Source organism: Metarhizium album (genome assembly GCF_000804445.1).
Source record: "Metarhizium album ARSEF 1941 chromosome Unknown scaffold_8, whole genome shotgun sequence".
NCBI classification, from domain to species: Eukaryota; Fungi; Ascomycota; class Sordariomycetes; order Hypocreales; family Clavicipitaceae; genus Metarhizium; species Metarhizium album.
Genome location: NW_024467582.1, coordinates 754,371 through 779,200, shown reverse-complemented (window position 1 = coordinate 779,200; position 24,830 = coordinate 754,371). Strand labels below are relative to the sequence as shown.

At 54.3% G+C, this 24,830-nt stretch overlaps 8 protein-coding genes across 8 annotated transcripts; 5 read left to right on the top strand and 3 right to left on the bottom strand.

Annotated features, from left to right (window-relative positions):
* Nucleotides 1-819: 819 nt before the first annotated feature.
* MAM_04021 (phenylalanyl-tRNA synthetase) lies at nucleotides 820-2,345 on the bottom strand (the record flags this gene model as incomplete). The annotated part of the gene is made up of 2 exons (XM_040822820.1): nucleotides 820-2,171; nucleotides 2,243-2,345. The coding sequence occupies 2 exons, from the start codon at nucleotides 2,343-2,345 to the stop codon at nucleotides 820-822; spliced, it is 1,455 nt and encodes a 484-aa protein (XP_040679326.1).
* Nucleotides 2,346-2,985: 640 nt separating this feature from the next.
* MAM_04020 (Mitochondrial carrier domain protein) lies at nucleotides 2,986-4,085 on the top strand (the record flags this gene model as incomplete). Its single annotated transcript, XM_040822819.1, has 4 exons — nucleotides 2,986-3,148; nucleotides 3,228-3,259; nucleotides 3,313-4,013; nucleotides 4,076-4,085. 4 exons carry the CDS (start codon nucleotides 2,986-2,988, stop codon nucleotides 4,083-4,085), a joined length of 906 nt encoding a protein of 301 aa, XP_040679325.1.
* Nucleotides 4,086-4,670: 585 nt separating this feature from the next.
* MAM_04019 (RNA polymerase II subunit 3) lies at nucleotides 4,671-5,893 on the bottom strand (the record flags this gene model as incomplete). Its single annotated transcript, XM_040822818.1, has 3 exons — nucleotides 4,671-5,094; nucleotides 5,160-5,728; nucleotides 5,822-5,893. 3 exons carry the CDS (start codon nucleotides 5,891-5,893, stop codon nucleotides 4,671-4,673), a joined length of 1,065 nt encoding a protein of 354 aa, XP_040679324.1.
* A 402-nt stretch (nucleotides 5,894-6,295) lies between these two features.
* MAM_04018 (U3 small nucleolar RNA associated protein) lies at nucleotides 6,296-7,636 on the top strand (the record flags this gene model as incomplete). Its single annotated transcript, XM_040822817.1, has 1 exon — nucleotides 6,296-7,636. The coding sequence occupies one exon, from the start codon at nucleotides 6,296-6,298 to the stop codon at nucleotides 7,634-7,636; it is 1,341 nt and encodes a 446-aa protein (XP_040679323.1).
* Nucleotides 7,637-8,746: 1,110 nt separating this feature from the next.
* MAM_04017 (Fructose-2,6-bisphosphatase) lies at nucleotides 8,747-11,409 on the bottom strand (the record flags this gene model as incomplete). The annotated part of the gene is made up of 4 exons (XM_040822816.1): nucleotides 8,747-9,574; nucleotides 9,666-10,518; nucleotides 10,677-11,010; nucleotides 11,379-11,409. 4 exons carry the CDS (start codon nucleotides 11,407-11,409, stop codon nucleotides 8,747-8,749), a joined length of 2,046 nt encoding a protein of 681 aa, XP_040679322.1.
* A 4,747-nt stretch (nucleotides 11,410-16,156) lies between these two features.
* Nucleotides 16,157-17,876, top strand: MAM_04016 (uncharacterized protein; the record flags this gene model as incomplete). The annotated part of the gene is made up of 3 exons (XM_040822815.1): nucleotides 16,157-16,416; nucleotides 16,510-17,292; nucleotides 17,762-17,876. The coding sequence occupies 3 exons, from the start codon at nucleotides 16,157-16,159 to the stop codon at nucleotides 17,874-17,876; spliced, it is 1,158 nt and encodes a 385-aa protein (XP_040679321.1).
* An 825-nt stretch (nucleotides 17,877-18,701) lies between these two features.
* MAM_04015 (RNase H domain protein) lies at nucleotides 18,702-19,802 on the top strand (the record flags this gene model as incomplete). Its single annotated transcript, XM_040822814.1, has 2 exons — nucleotides 18,702-18,870; nucleotides 18,964-19,802. The coding sequence occupies 2 exons, from the start codon at nucleotides 18,702-18,704 to the stop codon at nucleotides 19,800-19,802; spliced, it is 1,008 nt and encodes a 335-aa protein (XP_040679320.1).
* Nucleotides 19,803-22,570: 2,768 nt separating this feature from the next.
* On the top strand, nucleotides 22,571-24,830 carry MAM_04014 (Na(+)/H(+) antiporter 2; the record flags this gene model as incomplete). The annotated part of the gene is made up of 3 exons (XM_040822813.1): nucleotides 22,571-22,730; nucleotides 23,026-24,218; nucleotides 24,312-24,830. 3 exons carry the CDS (start codon nucleotides 22,571-22,573, stop codon nucleotides 24,828-24,830), a joined length of 1,872 nt encoding a protein of 623 aa, XP_040679319.1.

Here is a 24,830-nt window from a genome sequence, read left to right as displayed (position 1 = left end):
GCGCCATACTCGAAAAAACGCCTGGCAGCAAAGGCCGGTGCGGTGCCATGACTTGTTTCTAACTCTTCAATGCCGGGTCCAGCATTCCTCCCTCGAACCGTGACGTGACAGCTGCGTATCCGACTCCTGAGGATCGACGCCAAGAACCGGCACTGCCTCAATCATCTTGTCAACTTTTTTTTTTTTCCTTTCTTCTGCCACGACACCCTCGTATACTTGACCCGTCCAATAGGTAGCTCAAAGTCAGCGTGGAGTGCGAACAGAGCCTGGCCGTCTTTCCGGAGCGCAACTATGAGATGGCCATGTGGCGCGGCGGCCTGGCCGATGTGATATCGGTTCTTGCCACCGTGCCGAGGACGAGAGGCGGTGTATTTTTTATTTCGGGATTCGTTCAGATGCTCAGGGATGGTCATATCATGGCGTTTATTCATATTGATTGATACAGACGGCAGAGATGTGAAGTGAAGTGCGGAGCGGAGTGGCATCAAGCTGTTCGGCCGCTCAAATGGCAGGCGCGACTCAGCTGGTCAGCGGCTTTCGGCTGAGCAAAAACCCTTGAGGAGGAAAGAAATTACCTGCATGTCGGAGGGGCGGAGAACCTCAGAGCCAGTGCACAGAATAATACCTCTGCTCCGGCTACATGCTTCAAAACGCCTGTAGTGTCCTGTGGATTCTCACCAAGAAACGGCAACGTACTGTACATGATATTACGACACGAGGCGCTCTGCATCTATCTAGAGGGAACAATAGATGCTGACTCCATGTATCCTCTCAGCCCTTCGCAAAGGCCATCACGGTACCTCCCAGCCCAGAGACGCCTCAGCGAAGTTCAACACCTAGTTCCTTGACTAGAGCCTCCCGCACACCTCGGTGAAACTTGTTGGCTTGTTCGTTTGTCAGGGTTCGTTCCAGGCTGCGGTAGACGATGCGATAAGCCATGCTCTTGCGAGCAGTCTTTGGATGCACAAACTCATCAATGAGTCTCACATCCTCGACTACATCACCAGCCACGTTGCGTACGATTTCCATGACATCGTTCTCGTGGAAGCTGCCCCTTGTGTTTCCTCCGGCGGGTGATGTCGACGCCAGCCAAAAAGATACATCCTTGGGGCAGGGAGGGTACCTGGAGAATGGGACAAACCTCCTGAGCTTATCGAGTTTGTCAGACACGCCCGTGAACTGTGAGAGAAAACGCTGATCCTGGGACCAGAAGAGCCGAATGTCGGGAATCTTGAACAGCAGCATGGCGATGCGATCGATGCCAATACCAAAGGCCCATCCCAGTTGTGACGGCACGCCGGCATTGTTGTAGAGACTTTGTCTAACCACGCCACATCCCAACACCTCCAACCAGTCTCCCCCATAGTAAACTTCCAGTTCCCACGAGGGACTCGTGAATGGGAAATAGGCCTCCACCCAGCGCATACGCAGTGCCTCGTCGACAAAGGTGGGATCCTCCCGCAGCGCCGCGGCTTTGGCTCTGGAGAATACGTCAACGACCATGTTCTCTAGCGATCTCTTGAGGTGCTCTCCGATGGCCTGCGCCTCGGCAGCCGAGTGGCAATCTTGCAGCGGGTTGCGTTCACCGTGGTAGGGAGGGTTGGGGTCCTCGACGTCTACACTGTGTTTGGGTAGCGTTTCAAAGTCAGCCCGCACAGCAGCGGCTACATCTCCATTGGGGACCCTGCTCCGATCCCAGGACCTTGCTCCCTCCATCTGGTGGAAGACGGGGTAATGGCTTCGATCAATGGCATCTCGCCGGTATACATCCGCTGAAATGAGGTAACCGTCGCTCTCGTCCGCTCGGAAAGTGTCGGCCTGGTGTGCGCTCGTGTGTGTTCGGAGGAGAGTCTTTTCGTTTATGTAGTAGGTATCGGACAGGGCTCGCCCTGGGTGGTTTGGCGGAAAGCCAAGAGAGTCAAAGTTTTGGTGTGTTGACACGACGGGGTTGTATTCGTTGTAGTACTTGTATGTGGGCGAGGGAAAATTCGACTCGATGATCTGTCGGGTTATATACACAGGATGATCCTTTTGGAGGTGTAACCTCCGCGACGTGGCGTCTAATACATTCGACGGGACATTGAACCACGCGGGATCAGCGTTGTATGTGCCGCCTCGGATTGATATGGAGCTGCTGGAGGCTTTGGCTGGTTTCGGGGAGAGCAGGGTCCCTGTGCATGGGAAATCAAGTATTAACGCGGCTTCATTTGCTACAAGGTAAATCACACACTTTATGACAAACCTGAAGAGGAAAACTGTCGAACTACACGGGACGGCAGTGTTGCGATGGAGGCGCATCGAGAGGAGCACAAGAGGCCTCGCATGGCGCCAATTGAGATTGACATGCTGGCATCAGGGCCGGCCATGTGACTTCAGTCACACAACTCGTGGCCTTGTCGATGCGCTGGGAGCCAATTGTCTAGGGAACGATTAATTGAGGCCGTGATGTTGTCAATGCTGTCTTGTCTGTCAAGGTCGACCTCGGAGATTGGGCGGGGACTCTAGAGTCTGGATTGAAAGCTGAGGCAGGCTACCCTGTAGGCCCTGTAAGCTCTTTGGATACCTACCAACGGCTCCAGCAACGAAGGGACGTGCAATTGGATGAAAAACTTGACGGGCACATTTCCATGTATGCAAGATGCAAGATCCCGTCACAGTACTACTCCGTACGTGACTGCTGCACATTGATCTAGGCTGCTTGCTGCAAGTGCTTGCGCGTGGGTACCTACGTCACCGCCTACCTGTCGGGTCGACCGGGCGACTTTTCTGCCGACGTCCCCGACGACGACGACACTCGAAGCCGAACGTGAAGCACCGCGTGCCCTCACTCAGCTTGCTCACCTCACTTCTCCGTCTTGGATTTCTGTGCTGTACGGACAGACCGGCTCACCGTTTGCCAATTCAGCCAACAGGGTCGCCTTGCCACAGCTGTGCGATGCAGCTCTAAGCCGCAGCTGCTGACCGCAAGTCCCGTGCCCGTACACCATGGCCTCATCGGCTCGAGAGCCGGCACCGGTCCGCAGGCTCACCAAGGAGGAGCGGGCTGAGCAGCGCAGAAAGAAGAGAGGACCTCCAATTCGATATCCGTTTTGGTTTGGAGGGAGCGCAAGTAGCATGGCAGCGTGTGTGACACATCCCCTGGACCTGAGTAAGTTGGGCGTCCCCCCCTGGGGTTGGCCAGTTTGTGGCATGATTGACCTATAAATGTTTGCTAACTTTGCCAATAGTAAAGGCATGTCTCATTTCGCAGTCTTGCGTCGTGATTTTTTAACCAAACCAAGGAGCATCCTTCGCTAACATGGCAAACTTCAGGTGCGGTTACAGATGCGCAAAGGCGACGCTCCCAAGTCCATGAGCGGCACATTCGTCCACATCGTCAGGACGGACGGCCCCCTCGCATTATACAGCGGCATATCGGCCTCCCTCCTCCGCCAACTCACCTACTCGACTGTCCGGTTCGGCGTCTACGAAGAAATCAAGTCGAGATACACCAAGTCCGGCCGCGAGCCCACGTTCCCCGTCCTCACCGCCATGGCCATGACGTCCGGCTTCCTGGGCGGCATCGCCGGCAACTTTGCCGACGTGCTCAACGTGCGCATGCAGCACGACGCCGCGCTCCCCGCCAGCGAGCGCAGGAACTACAGGCACGCGGTCGACGGCATGGTCCGCATGGCGAGGGAAGAGGGCGCGCTCAGCTGGTTCAGGGGCTGGCTTCCCAACAGCAGTCGTGCGGCCGTCATGACGGCCGGCCAATTGGCCACGTACGACACCTTCAAGAGGCTGCTCATCGACTACACTCCGCTGGGCGACACCCTGACGACGCACTTCTCCGCGTCCTTCCTGGCTGGGCTGGCGGCCGCGACGGCCACGAGCCCCATCGATGTCGTCAAGACGAGGGTCATGTCGTCGACGCAGAAGCAGGGTGTTCTTCGAATAGTGGGGGACATTTACAAGACCGACGGTCTGGGATGGATGTTCAAGGGCTGGGTCCCCAGCTTCCTGCGCCTAGGGCCGTAAGTTCTCCCAGCTTGCCCCCGTTGCGGCTGGCCACAAAGCAAGACTAGCTGACCACCAGCGCGGGCTAGACACACCATCTGTACATTCATCTTCCTGGAGATGCACCGCAAGACGTATAGAAAGGTACAAGGACTAGATGAAAAGAAGCTGTAAAACAGCGACTGCGCGTGCGCGGACAAAGACGATGGGGCGTTACACATAGAAGGGGGGGGTGCTTCATTCGTTGCGTATTTTCGACATGTGTCCCACCAGCATTCTGATGGTCGTTGGGTCCTTGAAATGCCGCTGCGTTTCTGCTTGAAAACGGGGATACAGGCGGGGACTCTAGATTAGAAACTTGGAGCAATTTACTTCCAGATACATACAATACACACGGAATGACACGGTCACGCACAAGCTGGAGCAAGCATCAAACATCAAATCGTGAGGGAACTTTGCGCGAGCCTCCGGTCCCCTGTCCATACACGGCTCAGCTCGAGTGCGCCCAATTGCCGCCAATCTCCGTTTGCGCTACGGAATCAGATACTGTACAAAGCCTTAAAACGACAGCTCCGCGTAAATGTTTGCCTAAATTTGTTCACGAAACCAATGCTTTTCATAAATGGTCCGTCTGCCTGTTGCCGCCCAAACAACCCGTGAAACGCCGTGTCTACTTACTGCCACGACGACTGGCCATATGGCGTGGTGCCGTATGTACCAGCGCCGCCTCCATAGGCGGTGCTATTGCCTGCCCCGTATGCGGCATTCCCCTCGCCGTACGTAGTCATGTTGCCACCGTAGGGGGTGGTGTATCCGCCATCCTGCCATGGTGTAGTGCCGCCGTCCACGTTCATGTCTGGACTTCTGGGACCATCGAACTCCGCCGGCTCTTCGCCACCGTATTTCTTTGGGTCGAGACCCTTGAGGAGCGCGCCAATCTTCTGCTGGAGCGCGCGGATGCCGCCTTGCACGATTTGATCCGGCTCCATGCTGCCTGATGTTTCCACCTCAAAGTAGAAACGGTCGGGAACCGCATCGTAGTCGAATGGCTCGCCTTCTTGAGGAGGGTCTTCCCAATCTGCGTATTTGCTCTTGGGCCTGGACATGACTGTGATTAGTATCATGGCCCAGCGCATGCGAAGAGAGGAAAGCCGAGCACATACCATTCCTTTTGAGGGTCCGTGTTGTTCTCATACCACAGGTCCAAATGGTGCAGCTTGTTGTGAGGGTCGTACTCGAAGCCCACAGCTGACGTGGGCATCCACTTGGCGTGCTCCTTTGCTATGCCCTTCTTCGCGATACACGTGAGCTTTAGCTCCTGGTCTTTGCGCAGCTTGGCGATCAAGCATCCCATCCCCTCGGGGTCGTTGATAACGGGCGTCCCGACCTGGCTGGCATGGCGGCCGTCGACGATCAGATCCCGCGCGTACACCTTCATGATTTCATCGCTGGTGCATCGCGCGTGTAGGGTCAACGTAACGCTACACTGCTCGCAGTACTGCTCGCAGTCGCAATCTCGGGAATAGTTGAGTTCGTTGACGCCCTTGGCGTTGAGGGGAATGAGACCTAGCCTGTGCGCGATGAATTCGTCGGCAAGCACCGAAGTGTTGACTTCAACTTCGACGAGGTCGATTGCAATGGTGGGCACTTCGGCCTGGATGATTCTCCGTATCGAATTGGCAAACGAGAGGTTGGTTCTGGAGAGCGCGAAGTCCACGCGCGTGCTGTCGGCCTGCAGAAAGGTTGAAAGAAAGACAAGGACATGTTAGAAAACTTGCACCACGGCAAAGGGCCACAGCACCACTTTGGACTCGGGGCGCCGTACAGCTGAAATGGTGACCTGAGGCTGCTCGGGCTCGCCATCCATCACCATGGGGTCGTAGTCCATGCCGTCCATCGTCGCCGAGTCGGCACCGGCCCTCTGCCTGCGCGGAGCACGACTATTCACGGATCGCAAGGTGTTTCCCACACCACAGAGGCGAGTCTTGACTTGATTCGTAGATGGCCAGGGGCTGCGTTGTCGAGGGCAAGCAACCAGTGGCGGCCGTAAACGCGGTTTCGGTTCGCATGAATCTAGGCCTGCACCGGACCAGCAATAATCCGTGCGCGTCTTATCGCCTGCCTCCCGACGATAAGCAAAAAAATTCCCCGCCGCAAATTCCGCAGTCAAGCTGCCAACCAGCGCCACTTCAACCGTCCCGACATCTCCAATCAACCGCACACAATTGGAAGTCAAGGGAGAGGCCAGAAGAAAAGAGCCCGAACAAAGAAAATGAGGAAATAAAGAAAGGCGAGAACCATGAAGATCAAAGCCCTCAGTCGCTCCCTAGCGGACCACCAACCGCCCGGCTCCGACGCCGCCAAGATGCCTCGCAATCTCGATTCGGCCCTCCACCCATTCGAGCGAGCACGAGAATACCAACGAGCCCTCAACGCCGTCAAACTAGAGCGAATGCACGCAAAGCCCTTCATCGGCCAGCTTGGACGCGGCCACGTCGACGGCGTCTACTCCATCGCCAAAGATCCCAACTCCCTGGAACGATTCGCCAGCGGCAGCGGTGATGGCGTCGTCAAGGTGTGGGATCTAACCGATCGAGACGACTCCATCTGGCACACGACGGCGCACGAGAACATCGTCAAGGGGATGGAATGGACGCGGGACCAGAAACTGCTCACCTGCGCCGCGGACCGTACCGTCAAGCTCTTCGACCCCTACAACACGGCAGCCAACTCCAAGCCCATCTCGTCGTGGCTCGGGGCCGGCGCATTCACAAGCCTGTCCCACCACCGCTCCCGCAACGCATTCGCAGTCGCGTCAAGTGCCATATCCATATACGACCTCGAGCGGCACACGGCCGCGCCAGAGGTCCTCAAGTGGCCCACGTCCACCGACACCATAACCAACGTGTCCTTCAACTACGTCGAGACGTCCATCCTGGCGTCGTGCTCCAACGACCGCTCCCTCGTCATCTACGACCTCCGCACCTCCACGCCCGTCACCAGGACCGTCCTCAGCTTCGCCAGCAACCAAATCGCCTGGTCGCCCATGGAGGCGTTCAACCTGGCCACGGCGTCCGAAGACCACAACATCTACCTCTTCGACATGCGCAAGATGGACCGCGCCCTCAACGTCCTCAAGGACCACGTCGCCGCCGTCATGGACGTGGAGTTCTCCCCCACCGGCGAGGAGCTCGTGTCCGCCTCGTGGGATCGCACCGTCCGGCTCTGGAACCGAGACCGCGGCCACTCCCGCGACATCTACCACACCAAGCGCATGCAGCGCGTCATGGCGGCCAAGTGGACCCCCGACGCAAAGTACATCCTCTCCGGCTCGGACGACGGCAACATTCGTCTCTGGCGCGCCAACGCCTCCCAGGGCGAGGCCATCAAGTCTGCGCGACAGCGCCAGGCGCTCGAGTACAACGAGGCCCTGACCCGCCGCTTCGCCCACATGCCCGAGATCAGACGCATCCGGAGACACAGGCACATTCCCGCCGTCGTCAAGAAGGCAGGCGAGATCAAGAGCCAGGAGCTCAAGAGCATCAAGAGGAAGGAGGAGAACGAACGCAGACACACCAAGAAGCAGTTTGAGCGCAGGAAGAGCGAGAGGGAGAAGATGGTATTGGCGAGGGAGAAGTGAGACTGGTTGTCTGTCTGCCTGTCTGGCTGTCTGCCCCCTTTGGGTCCCCTCATCTGATTGCGGGAACGGCAGCACGAAAATTCCGCAGTCTTCTTTACAAGCATGGCATGGGCGTTGTTCCGGAATCAAACAACCTAATGTATATATGTCACTCGTCTCGACTACAATCGGGCGGTAAGAAGTAGGAGTAGGACCGCGGCCGTCGTCGGCTTTTGGCCCGGCAACTACGTTTGCACCCACAATTTCGTCGCAGCCCACTCTGAGCAATGATAAGCGCGTGTCCTGCATGTGTCCTCGTGCTGCCCTGCTCCCTCCCCTGCTTGTTGTCGATGGCGCATGGATTCAAAGGAGTCGCGGCATGTGTTGTGCCTTGGCTTACTTGGAGATCACCGGGCCCGTGGTTGGTTCTTGATCGACACATCACAGAGTGTCGAGAAAGCGGTCCATTACAACCAACCAGTCTCTCGGATTTCTCGGCGCCTACAGGCATCTATCCCAGGCCGGTCTTTACAGAACGCCTTGGGTCGTTCGGTATGATTACAAGTACCCTTGGACAAACCCTGACATCCGTCCAAAATCACCCATCAACGCCAAACACACATTTCGATACTTGCTCGTACCTGCTAACACGAAGTACAATCGCTAAATGACAATAGAGGCCACATACAATTCGAAGCAGATAAAACGAGAGAGACGCTCGTCCACTGGAGCTGTAAGAACCAGTGTAGGGTATTCATTCATATCCTCTCCCCCCCCTTCACCCCACCACGCCACCCAAAAAACAAAGCAAAAACAAGGAGAAAACCAAACTCAAATGAGTCGCAAAAATGCCCCGGAAACACTTTTGGCCGCCTGCTTTTTGAAACTCCTTACTGTCTAGATCCTTCGCAATTTACACCGTGGTATTCCCAACGCCTGAACTTGATTGGGAAACTTTGCCATCCGTTCGCCTTCTCACACCGGGTTCTAAAAAAAGTGTTGTACACTCTCACCGCGACTGCGGAACCCATTGTCCTTGTAAACAGGTAAAGAGAGCAGAAGAAACGAGGAAAAGAAAACGTGGCGGCGTTGACTAGGGACTGTATTACATGTAGAAGTCGTTGGTCATGGTTAGACGCTTCCGCGGGCGGCCTTTTGAGGTCTGTAATTGGGCATTTCGTCAAACCAGCCTTTCGCCTCATTGTACTTGTATGCGTGGAAGGCAATGCCATATGGCTTGGGTTCAATGGAATAGAGCATTCCAAGAGGTACATCCATGTCAGTAATATCCTCTCTTGTCAGGTCCATGAAGTAGGCCATCAGCACTCGACAAACTGAACGATGGCCAATTATCAACACATGATCAGTGATGCGCTCAATCTCCCTGACCATGTCACGCAGGCGGCTGATGACCTGGAGGTAACCTTCGCCACCGACACCCGGGTAGATGTAGTTGAGTTTATCCGCGTTGCGCTTATGAAACTCCTCTGGATACTTTCGAGCGATTTCGTCATAGGTCATGCCTTCAAACTGCCCCGTGTTCAACTCATTAAGCATTTCCCAGTTCTTGACGTCGTAATCGTCATCGGCATCAAAGTATTCGGCAGTTTCTACGCTGCGCTGAAGCATCGAGGTCCAGACACAAAAGTTCTTTTCGTTCAAGTCCTTGTGCATATCCGGATATGGAGGTGTATTGTCGCCCGGGAGAGGTGGGAACGTTGCCTGGGCCAGTTTGCTCTTTTGCTCCATAAGCCACTCCTTGCGCTTCTGGGTGATGAATTTGTACAGCGCCAGGCCGTAACAATGACCTCTCTCAGTGAGGATGGAGTCGCCGCCAAGCTTGCCGAGCTCATTATCCACGCTTTGCCCGTGGCGAGTGATCCAAATCTGCCGCGGGGAGAGATTGAAGCTTGAAAGGTATGTGCTGATGCCACCGCTGAGGAAACCCTTCAGACGGTGCTGGATAAGCTTTCTACCCACATCAACCATCTTACAAGATGAGTCAGCCGGGTGGCGCGGTACTTGAGTCCCGTAAACAACATTTACTCACCTGAATGTACTGTAGGTCGTTCTCCTCCTCATACTCACCCAGAGGCACATATGCGCTGGCATACGCCGCAACTCTGGCCTTGAAGTCTTCCAGCGATTTGATGGGGTCCTTGTTGCAATAGTCGGGACCAGACAGCTTTAGGCGCATATTTGCCTCGAGTAGATGGGGATCTCTGCATATACTTTCAATGAAAAGAATGCCGAGTTTGGGTTCACGCTCTCTGATGCGGTCAACAACTTGCTGCCGCCGCTTAATTGTGCTATTTGTAGCGTCGAGAATGCCAACAGCGCCGCCCTGGTTCAAAAGATAGTCGAGCAGCTCGTCCAGGGTTTCCATGGCCACCTGGTTCCTCATTGCCGCAGCCTTCTCGTTATTCGGGTCGAAAAATTTGGCGGACTGGTCTACTGCTTCGTGGCCCTCACTGTGTGTCGAGTTCAAGTTCAAAGCAGTAGGCTCTGCTTGATCGAGAGGAATGTCATTGTCGGAGGCTGGCACGCCGTTCAACAGAATAGTGGCAGCTTCAACTGGGAGGTTCGGGCGCTGATGCTCCTGGCCAGGGTTGGCGCAAGTTGCAGACTTGATTCCAGCCGCATGACGCCTGCGGTTACCGACATTAAAGATTCGCGATTCATGCTGCTGCCACGAAAGATACCGTTGAAGCTTTTTGGTGATGTAGGATTTGCCACGGGCAGGAAGACCGACCATGACAATTACGAGCTTTGCTGCAACGTCTCTTTGGGGAATTCTGCCGTCGGGAGAGACACGGGACCTGGTCATGCCGGGAATGTTGAGGGTCGTTGCATGAGGTCGCACTCTCGGCGTCTGAACGCCCGAGTTCTGGCGCAACGGCGGGCTGCGAGAAGCAACAACGACAAGTCAGCTCATGTCGTCATGTTGCAAAGAAACCAGGATGAGCACTGCAGATACTGGCTTCGCGGCGAGCAACGCGCTCGAGGGACAGGAAAAGGCTTGCGCGCGCTCAGCGGAAGCAGCCAAGATGACAAGACTTACATGCGTGGCGAGCTGGGAGCGGTAGAGTTGACGCTCTGCGACAGCGGAGGGGTGTCGGTTAGGTCCTTCATCATCCTGACTGCGGAAGCCACGGCGGGTATGGCTACAGGGGCAGACATGGAGCAGCATTGGGTGGTGCCATGCGACTGCAGCTGAGGTTGAGGATCGGAGGCGCCATCTGAAGGATGAGAAGGAGGCTGAACAGCAGGATGCTGCTCAGGCTCCGAGGACGTAGGCGAGGTTGCAGAGCGAGACGAGGCGACACCGAACTGGTTTCGCATGACAAGCTTGGCGAGTTCGGACTGTTTTGCTTGTCGGAGGCGCACGCTGACGTCTAAGGCGTGGTAGAAAATTGAGAAAGCGCGAGAGTTAGCAAGGGTCGTTGATTGATAAGAAAGTGGCGACACGCGCAAGAGTTGTCAGCAGCACCAAGTGCTACTTGATCAAGTACGGATGGGTATTGCCCAATACTCGAGTAGTTTAAGAGGTAGTTGGCTGCTTTGGTGGTAGCGGGTGGAGCGTCGCCGAATGGCAGAATGACAGAGTGACAGGACAAGACGTGGGTGGGGGGAGTGGAAAAAGAATTATAAAAATTCAGGTAGGTTAATGAGGACAGAGAGAGCACGGCGTGCGCGACGGGCACGAAACCATGAAATTTATGAACCAAAGACTTGCACGCAGAGATGAGCATGTATGACACACCTTGTCTGGGACGAGCCACAGCAAACGGCATTGCGAGATGTAAAAAGGAAAAAAAAAAAAAAGAGCAACGGGTTGCGCGGAAAGAAGAATGGCGGCGGGCAGGAGCGACTTGAGGTCGGTCGGTGGTGTGGCCGCCTCAGCACCTGGAGCACTCTGCAAGCACTCAGCTGAGCGCGCTCAAAGGAGTCGGCGGCGTGAGCTGGCGTGAGCCAACTTGCAACTCAAAAAATGTCCACTTGCAATGCAAAGTGGCGATCCAAGTACGGAGTACAGAGCACAGAGTACGTAAGTACCTAGGTGCCGCGCAAGGTACCCTGTCAGGAAGGAACCTAAAAACTAATGTAACTGGCGCCCTAAGAAAAAGTACCGATGGGCCCGAGTACTGAAGTACAAGGTCACGGACTGCCAGCTTGTCCGTTATCAGCAAAGACTCGGCAAGACTCAACAACCTGGAGCTTCGTTGCGCGAGGAGCCAAACGCCAAGACTCAAGGTCAGCCAAGGCCAGTCAGTCCAAGACAAACCGCTGCAAATGACGTTGCCAATCCGCAGGGTGCCAGCAGCCGGCGAACCAGGCGACAGGCTCGTGGGGAGATTTAAGGCCCAGAGTGTCAGCGCAGCAAGATCAACAAGGAAGCACTCGCCGCATCCTCCCCAGAGGCTGTCGGATTTCGCCAGCTGTCAATGCACAGAGTCGCCGGTGCGAGATGCGAACAAAAGCGAACTCTTGTGACGGCAAACTTGGACGAGCCACCCAAGGCGGATAATACAGAATACGTCCTTCGTCTGGAATTCAACAACAGTCGTCGCTCATGTTCCCAAAGTCCACTCCTGCGTCCTTTGTGCGAGCACCGCTGAGGAGGTGCTGCGCAGAGGGCCGGAATGCTCAAGCGGTTGAGCTCTCAAACGTGGGGACCGAGTCGGTATTCTTAGGTTGGCGATGACTGTTCAAGGACACATATGGCTGTCTATGATGACCAGGTCACACCAGACCGTACCCAACCAATAAGTTGGGGCCGGCCAACTTGTGGCGTTCCTTAGATCTCCTCAAGGCTGTCTGGCGATGCAGTTTGTGAAGACCCCTGTATCTTTTGTGAGGAGACAAGGGCATCGTAGAATGCTGGCAGTGATCCTCAAGGTGCTCCGTAGTTGGTCCGCCCACACACGTAAATGCGTCGCTTCACCCCTGTGAATTTTGGGCTGGACGATAAGTATACAGGCGGTACGCGCCGTTCTTTGACAACACTTGAACACACGTCGACGTCACGCAACCTGTCTGTATTCCTGTTTCAGTCTTGTTCACTTCAGGAGATGTATAACATGTCCAATGCTGCAGCATACTAAGTACCTTGGCTTCATCGCGGAACGACTGCCAAATGCATCGACATGGGTCGCGCATATGCCCTGAAACCCGTACTGGCCAGTTTCAGAGTCTCAGCGCCCTCCCGGCACGGTGGAAGGCCGACGGCATATCGCATGACGCTGTCGGACTTGCCCCGAGTAAGCCGGACTGCTAATTCCTCCCAAGTTTGGTCCCGATGGCCACCGGAGATGGATGGATGGTGTGCCTCGAGGTTTCCCTTGCTCTCCTCACAGTATTAGTATGTTGCAAAGATTCAGGGTCCTGACTATCTAGGCAGGGACCTAAGTAGTTCACAAGCGTGTGGCTCGGATTTGGCATGCGACCACACGTCATTGAGCCCGTCAAGAGGCACAACTTGGTTGACTGGGACATGGAGTAAGTAAAGACGAGGCTGTTCACCTAGCTCTGTCAGTGTCAAAGGACAGTCAGTGTTCATGTCGTGTCTGTCAGACCGGACTTCGGAGGCATCGAGTTCTTTTGCCCTACACGCCACACGCCACACCTGGTTTCTGAGAATCCTTTTGAAATCCTCTCTCGCGCCACGAAAACCGCCTGTGCAGCTGCGTCGTCGCATTTTGTGGAAATCTTTGTTGATGGAACGAATGCGAGAGGTCTGGTTCTACTGTTAGTATCCGAACCAACGGAGGTTCCGATGTCGCCGTCGGCGGAGGCTGCCTGGCTCACATCGGACTGCTGGGACGTGCCGAAAGATAGCGCTGCATTGTTCGTTACCCTCTACGGAGTAGCACGTACTAAAGTTCTGACACCACAATGAGACTTGGAGCTGCACGAAGTGGGCTGTCTCTCCGAGGCGCATGCATTAGTGTTTGGTTGATTTGCCCAAATGATTGTCGATGTCTTGTCTATTTTGACTACAGTAAACCATGTCTATAACGATCCTGTCTTATAGCGAAATTCGGGTTTTTACGATAATTCACAGTTATCTAAGGTTTTTCCCTAGTAAATCGTTAATAGTTGCGTTACTAACGATATCGTTGACTTTTTGCTTAGTCACTATATATTTTATTGTTATAAGGCCCCACTTTTATTGGCTGAATTCCTTATAGTGGGGCGGGATTTCCTTATAGTGGGGCAGAATTTCGCAATAATCTCTTAATATGTACTTTATACTAGTAATTTCTAGGGGAAGGTACAAGCCCTATAATAGTCGCATCTTAACGATAGTCGCTATATGACGATCAAAAAAGCCTCACGAAGGATATCGTTATAGACCTGGTTTACTGTACTAACCTATGCTGGCAATATTGGTCCTACTGACCGTGCTTTGGGCGCTTGGAGATGTCACTTGTGAGACATGTCGGATGCCTAGCCTAGCCGGTTTGATAGATAGATTCCGCTTTTGTCTTGCAATCGCTTATCTCTATCCCAGCATTCCCACCTCGTACTCCGGGAACGCAAAAGTGAGACAGGAAACCAGTCTTAGGGATAGTACGGACTACTGCCTAGTAAGCTTAATATATTACAGCCCCCAGCCTGCGGTGCTGCTTGATTCATTGGGCTCGATGTCGACAAGTACTACGTAGTTTGTTGCTTTATTAGCCTTTGATGCTACTCAACAAAATCTTCTCGGCACACACACCATCAGACGATTGGCCAGGCTTGTGCGCAAGCAGGTGTCCAGGCTCAATGGGGAAGGTGCAGTCCCTCCTTCATGCCAAGTTTGTCCAGCGCAGACTTCGACAAGGAACGTGGCTCTGTATGCACATTTGACATTCATGACGGCTCCAGACTGCTGTGTCCTGCATGATGTAGACATCTGTACGAGGGAGGTGCGGCCCGGGTCTGCCTGACATCTATCCTCGTAGCCGACGTGGAGAAACGACGAGTCAACTTTCGGTATTTGTTGCGGAGTACTCCGTATTGTACTGTGCATAATGCAAATGCCTCTTCGACATGTTGCAACCCATGCCTACCGCTGGCTGAACGGAGTACCAGGACTCCGAGCCCACAATCTGCTGTTCGGGGACCAGTGTACTACGTCTTGCGGTCGATCTTCTTGCCAGGGGCTCGGGATGGTGGACATGTAACCGGTATATATGTTCCCGACTATGACTGTCACTTGATGCGGCCGTTGAAACGTGATGCCATCCCAAGTTCGACAGGTCGACTCCGTTGATCAAACCGCCGATGCACGAACCTAGACTGTGGGCGAAAAGACGACAACCAACTACCTCGTGGTCAAAGTCTCGCGCTTGATATTGCTCTGATCTCGCTGCCCCAGACCACACCCTATCCTTTCGGCGGCCACTGTTGATATAATTGTTGGAAGATGGCCATTTTCAAAACGTGGCTTGCCGATCACGGGGCCACTTACACCAGCCACATCTAAATTTCAACTTGACAAAGAAAGCAACATCAGCTTGTTGAACAAGTCACAAAGGAATCTACAATGGGTCAAAGGGCATCATCAGATTTTTTTTTTTTTTTTTTTTTTTGGGCGAACAGATTCCAGGCGGTTTGTCTTTGAGTGAGGCAGTTTTTGACGAGCCAGAGCACAATCACGCGCGGCATCAAGCTTATCTCGGCCTCGACAATCGAGCAAGTCAACCATCAGCCAACAACAGCCCAAGGGTTTTTTTTTGAGTTGCCGGCTCTGCCAGCTGTCGCCAGCCGTCAACTCAACCCCGACTCTTCCAAATATCATTCAACAGGCTCGGGCCGGATAAATTTCAGCCTAGTCCTTCCAACTTCCCGCCTTCGCCGTCAGGATACCGCAGAAAACAAAGATAGCCCTATTATTCAGCGCTGACCCTCCTTTTCCAACTCCACAAGACCGCAACGTGATGACAAGATATTGTCTGTCGTCGTGTTGATTTACGACCCGGTCTTGCGTGCCGCCAGAGACGTTTGCGAGGAAGCGCATATTACGCGCCTGGCCTATGCGTTATTGACACGCTCCTTTCCCAAAGGCTGGTTTCGAACATCGTTACTCGTTACTGCCTCGGTGGTGCAGGAGTTGCTCAAGTGGCCGAGGTCTGCAGTTAAAAAAAAAAAAAAAAAAAAAAAAAAAAAAAAAAAAAAAAAGGCGCCTGCTTTCCCAAATCTTGGGCACGCAAGAAAGAACCGCCCTTGTCTTGCCTCGCCTCGCCTCGCCTCCGCTCGCCTCACAATCCCGCCCTTCACCCCGGAGGAGCGCTCGGTCAATCATAACAAACGCCATCGCTCTGACGCTCTGACAACATCTACTTTGGCCATATCTCCCCGGAGCCATCGTCTGCTGGATTGCAGAGCTAAGATTGTCTTTGATGTCCCGAAGTTTGCTTCTCTTGATTCGGCTACATCACCCTACTTTGTCTCCTTTTTGGAACTGGCCAGTATAGGTCCGTTGGCGAATTATTTCCCTGGCAGCTTCGAGAAGAGCGGAACACAAGGATACTGTCCTAGAGCCAGAGAAAAATGGCGGATAGAACCAGCGTCAATTCTTATCCTGTGTCCGGTGACGTGTCCGGAGAGGTATCTGGAGAAGACTCACAGAGCCTAGTGCTCCCAACCCCAGGCCTCAAACCAAACCCCATCGTGGACGATCTGAAGGAGCATCACTTGAACAAAGGTGTCCTGATCCCACTCAAGACGACCCAAGAAGTCTGCCAATACCATACCGCCGTTCACGCGTACATTACTCGGGCGCCGACAAAGTCCGCCAACGACGTCATATCGTAAGCACCCTTTTCCCATTTACAATCATGGTGGAGATGCGGCACCTACCATGTGCAAGATGAGATGGATGGTTATGCCTGACTACCTCATAGAGCCTTGCGAGCATTACGACCAGAGGGTGGTGCTAATCCCCTACCCCATCTTCGTACCTGTGCAAAGCCGACAGACCTGCCTGCGCACCTGAAGACGCAATTTATGAATGATGATCCGGTGGGCCGCCAGATTCATACCAGCAAGTCTACATGGATCTACATCATTGCAGGCGAGGTCAGAGAGATCAGCAAGTCAGACCTCATCAAGGCTCTATCGACAGTGGAAGCGTTAGAAAACCACCTCTTCATCGCCACCATCGCCATTCCACTATTGGCCCCTACGTCGCAGGTGCAAGCTGCGCTGTGGTCGTCTCAGTATTGGCCAACAGTTTACCGCAAGAATAACCCCCTCGGTCCCCATCCTAGCATGGTGGGTCGCGGAACCGATGAGATTAAGGAGGACGCATCATTGTGGATGGCCCTGGCCCATCGAGTCGCCTTGCAAGCAAAAGAGGCGGGCATCGGGGAGGCTATGGGGGCTGTGATTGTTCAGAGAGGAGAAAACGGTGTCGAGTTGGTTGGTCTTGCTGGCGATGCCCGTAAACATCAGGAGTGTAATGGGGCCGTGCTCAACAACACCGTGACACACTGCGTGCTTCGGGCCATCAGCATGGTGGCCCAGAAACTTGTGAGGCACGAACACCGAGAGGCCGGCATAACTGCTGAAGCGGCGAATTTATACTACGACTGTTTTCAAGACAAGCCCTTGATTGAGCTGGAACGCCAGTGCTTTGAGCAAGAGCATCCAAACAAGGACGGCTACCTTTGCCATGGATTGGAGCTGTATGTCACTCACGAGCCATGCGTTGCCTGTTCTATGGGCATACTTCATTCTCGCATGGGCAAGGCCATCTTTTGCCATCACATGGGTCGCACTGGTGGGTTGAGTTCGGATGATCGTCCGGATGGAGGTGGACGAGGGTTGGGGTTATTCTGGAGACGGGAGCTCAATTGGAGTTTGCTGGCCTGGGCATGGGAACCTGAAAACGTACCCAGCCTCCCTCCCATCGACCCAACTACTCATGTTTAGGATTACCACCTCCTAGTTCTACCTAGAACTCAGCCGTTGCGGTGCTTATTTTTTTTTTCTTTTGTACGCAATCACATACACGGCCTGTTTTGAGGACGGCCTATTAGGCAACGCGGGACCCGACCTTGTCTTGTCATGGTTTCGGGCTGGGAGGCTGCGACAGGACGAAGTCGGCTTTGGAACGAACTACGTGTATGGCTCCATGTCATTTTGACCAAGTAGCACATTCGAATCCACAAGTTGGCGGACCATTGATGAGAATTCCAGATACGGCGCAAAGACGGAGGGCTTTATCTGTCTGCACGGTCCACTGGCAGGGGGCCATGGCTATTGTTGATTATCCATGGGACTTGGGGAAGAAGAAATGCTGGCACGTCGAGGTGGACGGAGGACGGTGGACGGGGCTGGGTTTTGTGTAATTACGGAGTACTGTAGATACTATATAAAGCTCGGTTGTGAAGTAGAGGCCGTGAGCTGTAGGCGGCATGTTTTTATTCAGCGCATGACTTGGCAATGCAGGGCAGTGTTTGATTATGCAACAGCAACGTGGGCGCTTTCTGGTAATGGCCGGCCCAACACGGACGTCTTGGCATGGGCAAAGGGGTTGTAGTCGCGCTTGACCGTGGTGTTTTTGCTGCGACCAAATGGCTTAGAGGTCGAGGCCGGAGTGGCATATCGGCGAAGGCGAAGGGCATGTACAGCGTCAATGTTGTGTGTGTGCGAGAGTCGTCGACTACTCAAGTGCCCAGGCGACTTTGGGTGCCCCTCTCAACGGCTCTCATCACGAGGGCAGTGCGAAGGCAAGCGTCTCTTCGAAGCCCATTCTCCTCGTGTCCGTCAACGCGTCGAGCTTTCCATTGTTGCATTTGCATCAATGTGCCCAGGGGAATGCCATCGTCCGGCCCATCTGCGGTTTTGATCTCAGCCTTGCGCGACACCCGCTAACTGCGCCAAGCTGGCTTCCAAGTTATTCTTGTTATTTTTGCTTCTCTCCCCCGGCTGCGGCCATCGCCTCGTCCAACCGGTCGTACGAAATCATCACCTCTCGAGAGGAGCAAGGACGCGGGTATTCGTGCCTACGAAACTGCTCTCCACATCATCGACCCGACGCTTTTTTGGCTCTCTGAACCGTACCCTCAGGGCGGCCTCGCCAGACGACGAAATGAACAAGAGAGCCGCACCAGGGCTGAACGCAACAACCAGCCCCCCCAAGAAGAGAAAGACGGACAATGTGCAAAAGTTCTACGCAGTCCAAGCTGGGTTCCGCCCCGGCGTGTACATGACCTACGCTGAGTGCTCGGCCCAAACAGCCGGTTTCAAAGGTGCCGTCTGTGAGTAAAACTCCGAGTGTCCCCGTCGCAGGCTCCAGACGCCAGAGGTCATGGTATCAAAGTCGGGCTTGAGCTGACTGGCCGTTGCTGCAGTCAAGTCCTTCACCTCGAGGTCCGACGCGGAGGCCTTCGCGGCGGGCAAGAAGGTCGCGGCGTCTTCCGACGAGCCGGAGAGGTTCTACGCCGTGGCTGTGGGCAACCCGACGGGCATCTACACGGACTGGAATGAGGCGGCACTCGCTATCAAGGGCGTCAAGGGCCCCAAGTACAAGCGGTTCGGGACGCGGACGGAGGCGGCCGTCTACATTAGGCAGTTTGGCAGCAGGGAGGCCGTCGAGGCGCTTGGAGAGACGTACGCTGCGGCGGCGGTTGACTCGGGCCTGACTCCGACGCTGGTGGCAGGCCCTGCGAAGAAGATGACGTCCCGGGCGGCCGCGAAGAAGGCCGAGCCGGGGGTGCAGCGTCCGGCTGAGGACGTCTTGCAAATCTACACGGACGGCAGTAGCCTCGCGAACGGGAGGGCCGGGTCCAGGGCGGGCGTGGGCGTCTACTTCGGGGACGGGGATGTCCGGAATGTCTCTGAGCGACTGGCCGGCGACCCGCAGACTAACCAGCGCGCCGAGCTGATGGCCATGCTTCGGGCGTTGGAGATTGCCCCCGCGGAGCAGACGGTGCAGATCATCAGCGACAGCCAGTACTCGATCAACTGCGTGACGCAGTGGGCTCTTGGGTGGAAGCAAAAAGGGTGGAAGACGGCAACGGGCGAGAACGTCAAGAACCAGGACATCATTAGGGCTGTGCTGGACAAGATGGAGGAGAGGACCAAGGCCGGTGCCAATACCTACTTTCATTGGGTCAAGGGACACGCGTCGGACAGAGGAAACGTGGCCGCTGACAGATTAGCTGTGCGAGGAGCAAAAATGACGTGTTGACGAGGGGTGTGCGGTTGAGCTGAAGCTGAGTTGACATCGAGAGTTGAGTATTGCAAACATGTCAGGGTCCAAAGGTTCTTGGAGGAAAAGAAAGGAGGCTCTGTCTGCGGACGGACTTTTGTGATACTAGCAGGGTGATGAAAGGGTAGGAGGGTAGGGTTGCATCTCATGGAAGCGGCTAAGGAGCATATGCATGTACTACGGAGTGTTTTTTTTTCTTTTTTCTTTTTTGCTTCATCTTCTTCGAGACTTGGGACATTTTGAGGGCTGGCAGAGAAGGGGGAAAAAAAGAAGGGATATTATTTTTTTGTCTACTTTGGTTGTGACACAAGTCCTCGCCGATGGCTGGTGGCGTCTTGACGGTCATACGAAGATGGTGTAGGGCTGTCCTCATGATACCTATATATATCTACCGCTTTTGTATGGTCTTTACGTTTGCACCCCAGCTGGCCATCGTCGTGGCGTACTGTGACCGGATGTGACGTGTAGAATGAGTATCGAAGCGGCTGTCATTGGATTGTGAGGCTGTCTGGTGCCATGTTGTAGCGTTCGAGGGCGTCGTGCTGAAACCCATTTTTTGTTGCGCCCGCTACTGTTCATCAGCCTTGCCACGGGCTTGGGGAACGCGACATGGTGTCATATCTTCGTGTGACCCGTGGGTTTGGACATGGGAGGCAGCGATGGATCGTGGATGATGTCTTTCTGACCTGTTATGCAGGCAGGTTTTGTCTTGGACGCGAACGTCATGTGCATCAGGTTTGAATTGTAGCCTGTGGCTGGCTGGCTTTCCACATGCTATCCGGTGATTTCTGGGCTATCGGAAGTTTCTCCGGTGCGTTACGATTTGTCGATGCTGTCGTGCTCTCCTCGTCCGCTTCGTGGTAATGGGCTACAGTCGTCAGGGTCATGGGACGGTTTTCCACGGCGTACAGAGCTTTGGTGACTTGCGACTCGTTGTCTGGACGGGCTCTCTTCCCTACATCTCGCGGTGCCCGTTTCCTTGCTGTCCATCCATCCACGTTCAGAGCCGGTTTCTCGGACGTTGTGGTACACTGCCGGAGACACATCTCGTGATTCAACCCTTCCAGCCATTGAACGCCGTCATATCTAACCGGGGTGTAGTATTTTATTCTTCTTTAAAATCTCACTCGACTGACTTCTTTCGACAAATACGCTGCTAATACCCATGTACTTGTCCACTTGTCCATCTATGACACCCGATCCAAGTTTTGTCGGATGCGCGACCAAAGAACATCACTTCCTCCTAGAGAGATGGCGGCTTCGACCCGAAGACACTATGCAAACAGAATACACGCACTGCGCAAAGAGAGGCTATTCCCAGCTTCCCTTTGTTTCAGTGCTGGATTGTCCATATCTGGACAAACGTGCAGGTTGCACCCGCGGGGCCTGTCATCTCCCTTTGCGGACAGATGAACCAATAGGATATGTCTCGTGTCCCATCCGATTATCAGGCCGCAACCTACAATGTCCAGCAAGGATGGCGAGCCCTAGGCTAGGTTTTTTCTGTCCTTACTCGTGCTTCCTTGTCGTTGCATTGGCGGGTGGGATTCAGCGGGCGGTGGGTGGTATCAAGGAAGGGGACGAGTATTTGTGTCGCCTGACTAGTCAGGTTTACGTTGCAACACTTGCGATTTGCATCCATCTCCCGATGTGAGGTTTACATACAGTACGCGTGGCGATGGGGGCGAGGGAGTGGATGTTCGAGAAGAAGGGTGATGAAAAACGAGCAAACTTGAGCTGAGGTCCATGACACGACTTATGGAATTCCACGGCATTGGCGCCCGGTGGCGTGTGTAGTAATCGAGGGTGTAGATTCAGAGAATCGATCAAAGAAGGCTCAGGCGAGGAGTTATATGGGAGGCAGCGGTATCTACGTGTCAGCCGTCGCCACGTCCTTTGGTCGTTTCCCATGGGCCAAAGGCCGTTTGCCAACATGGCCACGTGCTGACCGGTCTGGCCGGCCCCGGGGCACACTCAACCTAGGTACTTATATAATGGCACCCAATGAAGCTGAACTGTAGCCTTGTACAGACGGCCAACTGGGCCGGATTAAATGTCGTGGCTTTATATTGCGAGAGAGTGAGCGGGCGGCGGGTGCGATCAAGTCACCGCCAGAACACGTCATTCTGCGCATTGCGGAAGATTGGCTTTGGAGTCGGGCGGTGAGCATGTGGTGATGAGGAGAAGATTGCCAACGAGGAACGGATATATAAATATAAATACCGCGCCGATCATTCATGAGAAAATAGGACTGGGCTGGAGGGTTCGGAAGTTCGAATGCACAAGGTCAAGGTTGTTGTCCTGTTGTCCGTCTGTCCTCGGCCCTCCAGTCGCGCCTTCCCAATTGGCACATGCCTGTGGAGGCAAGTGCCACCACCCACTGACCCGGGACACCACGGCCCACCAAGGTCTGTGCCGACATCTCGACTCTGATCCTGCACCCACAATACATTCCATCGCGTCTACGACTTGGAGTCGTTCTGCCCTCTACTCACCCCAGTTCAGTCTTGCCTACTGCCTGTTCGGGAACTTGCTACATAAACAACGGGCCACTGCTTCGATCCACGTTTAACCCTCCAAGGCACAGGGGAAAGAAAGCTCGCTCTACTCGTGCCTCTTCGCACATCTTTATCTACCGCTTCTATGACCTCGCCCGATCCGAGAATGCTGCCTACCCTTCTCTTCCTTGCTACAGCCGTCATCGCCACTGTCCGCTCTGAAGCTTGCTGACGCTGGCTTCTGCCGCGATGGCCAACGACACTCTAATGAAGGAGGGCAAAGACATTGCGGCCATACCCTTGGCAGTCACCGACTTCAATGTCTTGGTTGCGCTGCTGGGTGGGTTCATCTCGCTATTTGGGCTGGTGTCATATCTCTTCAAGGAGACATACTACCTATCTGAAGCTCGTGAGTAAATTTCAGCTTATGACGTCGAGTTTCTTCTTCCTATCCCTCCGCTCCCTCTCACCCGAGTCACGTTCGGTCCTCAGGGTATGATTCGCTTTTGTCCTTTCCAGAACTAGAATTGGTGGTGCATAAGCATGTGAGACAGTGATGCAGGAACCACCATACCTGGGGTAGACGTGCAAGGGTAGGGAAGCTTGTGTAACGGAACGGGCCTTTGTTTCTTGGGACCGCATTGGACCCTCGAAATAGTTACTCATCGCCGTGTTTGCACTGAAACCTGACTTTTCTGGTACAGTCATATCACTCTTGGCAGGTGTAGCCTTTGGGCCGTTTGCCGCCGATTGGATCCGGCCTTGGTCTTACGCCGCTTGTCACCGAGATCGCCTCACGGACGCGCAATGTGAGGACCGGCTGGGTGCCATCACGCTCAACTTTTCCAGGCTGGTACTCGGCGTGCAGCTGGTTCTCGCTGGAGTCCAGCTGCCTAGCAAGTACCTCTGGAAGGAGCTGAAACCTATCTTGCTACTCGTCGGCCCCGGCATGGCCTGCATGTGGATGGCCACGAGTCTTCTTGTTTGGGGACTTGTCGGCACGCCGAGCTTTTTGCACGCCCTAGCTGTCGGGGCATGCGTCACTCCTACCGATCCAGTCCTGTCTGCCGTCATTGTCAAGGGCAAGTTTGCCGATCATAACATCCCCAAAGACTTGCAGGATCTCATTGTTGCCGAGTCCGGAACGAACGATGGCCTGGGATACCCCTTCTTGTTCTTCGCCCTCTACCTTATTAAATACATAGGATCCGGCGCAACCTCAGGTGGTGCTGGGGATGCCATGGGTCTTTGGTTTGCCTTGACGTGGGGATATACCATTATCCTAAGCATCATCTATGGTGCCGTGGTAGGTTGGCTAGGCCGGGAACTGCTCTACTTTGCCAAAAAGCGCAACTACGTTGACCGTGAGAGCTTCCTCGTTTTCGCTGTCGCCTTGGCTTTATTCGTTCTAGGCACCTGTGGTCTGATTGGCACAGACGATGTGTTGGCATGCTTTATTGCTGGCAATGCCTTCACCTGGGACGATTGGTTCCGCCTACAGACCAAGGATGACTCGTTACAGCCGACAATTGATATGCTTCTTAATGTCACCATCTTCCTATGGTACGGCGCCTACCTCCCGTGGAGAGAATTTGGCCACAATTCTGTCATTCCATTGAGTCGACTGATTCCCCTTGGCCTGCTGGTGCTGCTTCTACGACGCGTACCGTGGGTGTTTGGCATGCACAAATGGATTCATCAAATTAGTCATGCCCGACAGGCCATCTTTGTGGGATTTTTTGGCCCAATCGGTGTGTCGGCTGTCTTCTATCTCTTCATCAGTATTGAATTCATTCAGCAGCATTTGAGTGATGAAAATGGCATTCCCAGATCGGATGTCAAGGACCTCGCTGAGACAATTACAGTGGTGGTTTGGTTCCTCGTCGTGTGCAGTATTGTAAGTGGTGTCACGCTTGTTCTTCGTCAGAAGCAATGCTACATGCCCGTCTCCTTTCCTCCTGGATCATGTCGTTAACGTCACTTCTCGCAGGTTATCCATGGCCTGAGCATTCCCGTCGGCAAGCTAGGGTATCTCGCGCCAAGACTCCATCGCGTGCTGAGTGAAAGTCTCAGTGAGACACTTAGCACTGATCGGTTCAGCGGCCAGGCTCGCAGGCGGATTCCCTTCTTTGGTAGATTTATCAGGGGACCAGAGGATGTTGAAGCAAACCTTGCAGCACAAGTGCGTCAAGGCACGGCGCCGATTCGTCGGACGGGACAGGGTGTTGTACCTTCCAAGATCAAACCAGAACAAGACCCTAGAGGCGCAGCAGTTGTAGGTCCGAACAGTCACGAAGATGCTGAGAGCTCTGGAACTCGAACGAACATTGAGGGTGAAGCCACAGTCTCGGAGACGTGGACTGTGGCAAAGGGGAGAAGTCAGTCTGTCGATGAGCCCGAAGCTCTGGTTTCGGAAACCAGTAGCCCTGGCCGGAGTGCGAGAAGGGAGATCCAGTTCTCTGACGAGGTGCCGGCGAGCCCACGAGCTCCGACTAGTAAGCGAACTTGA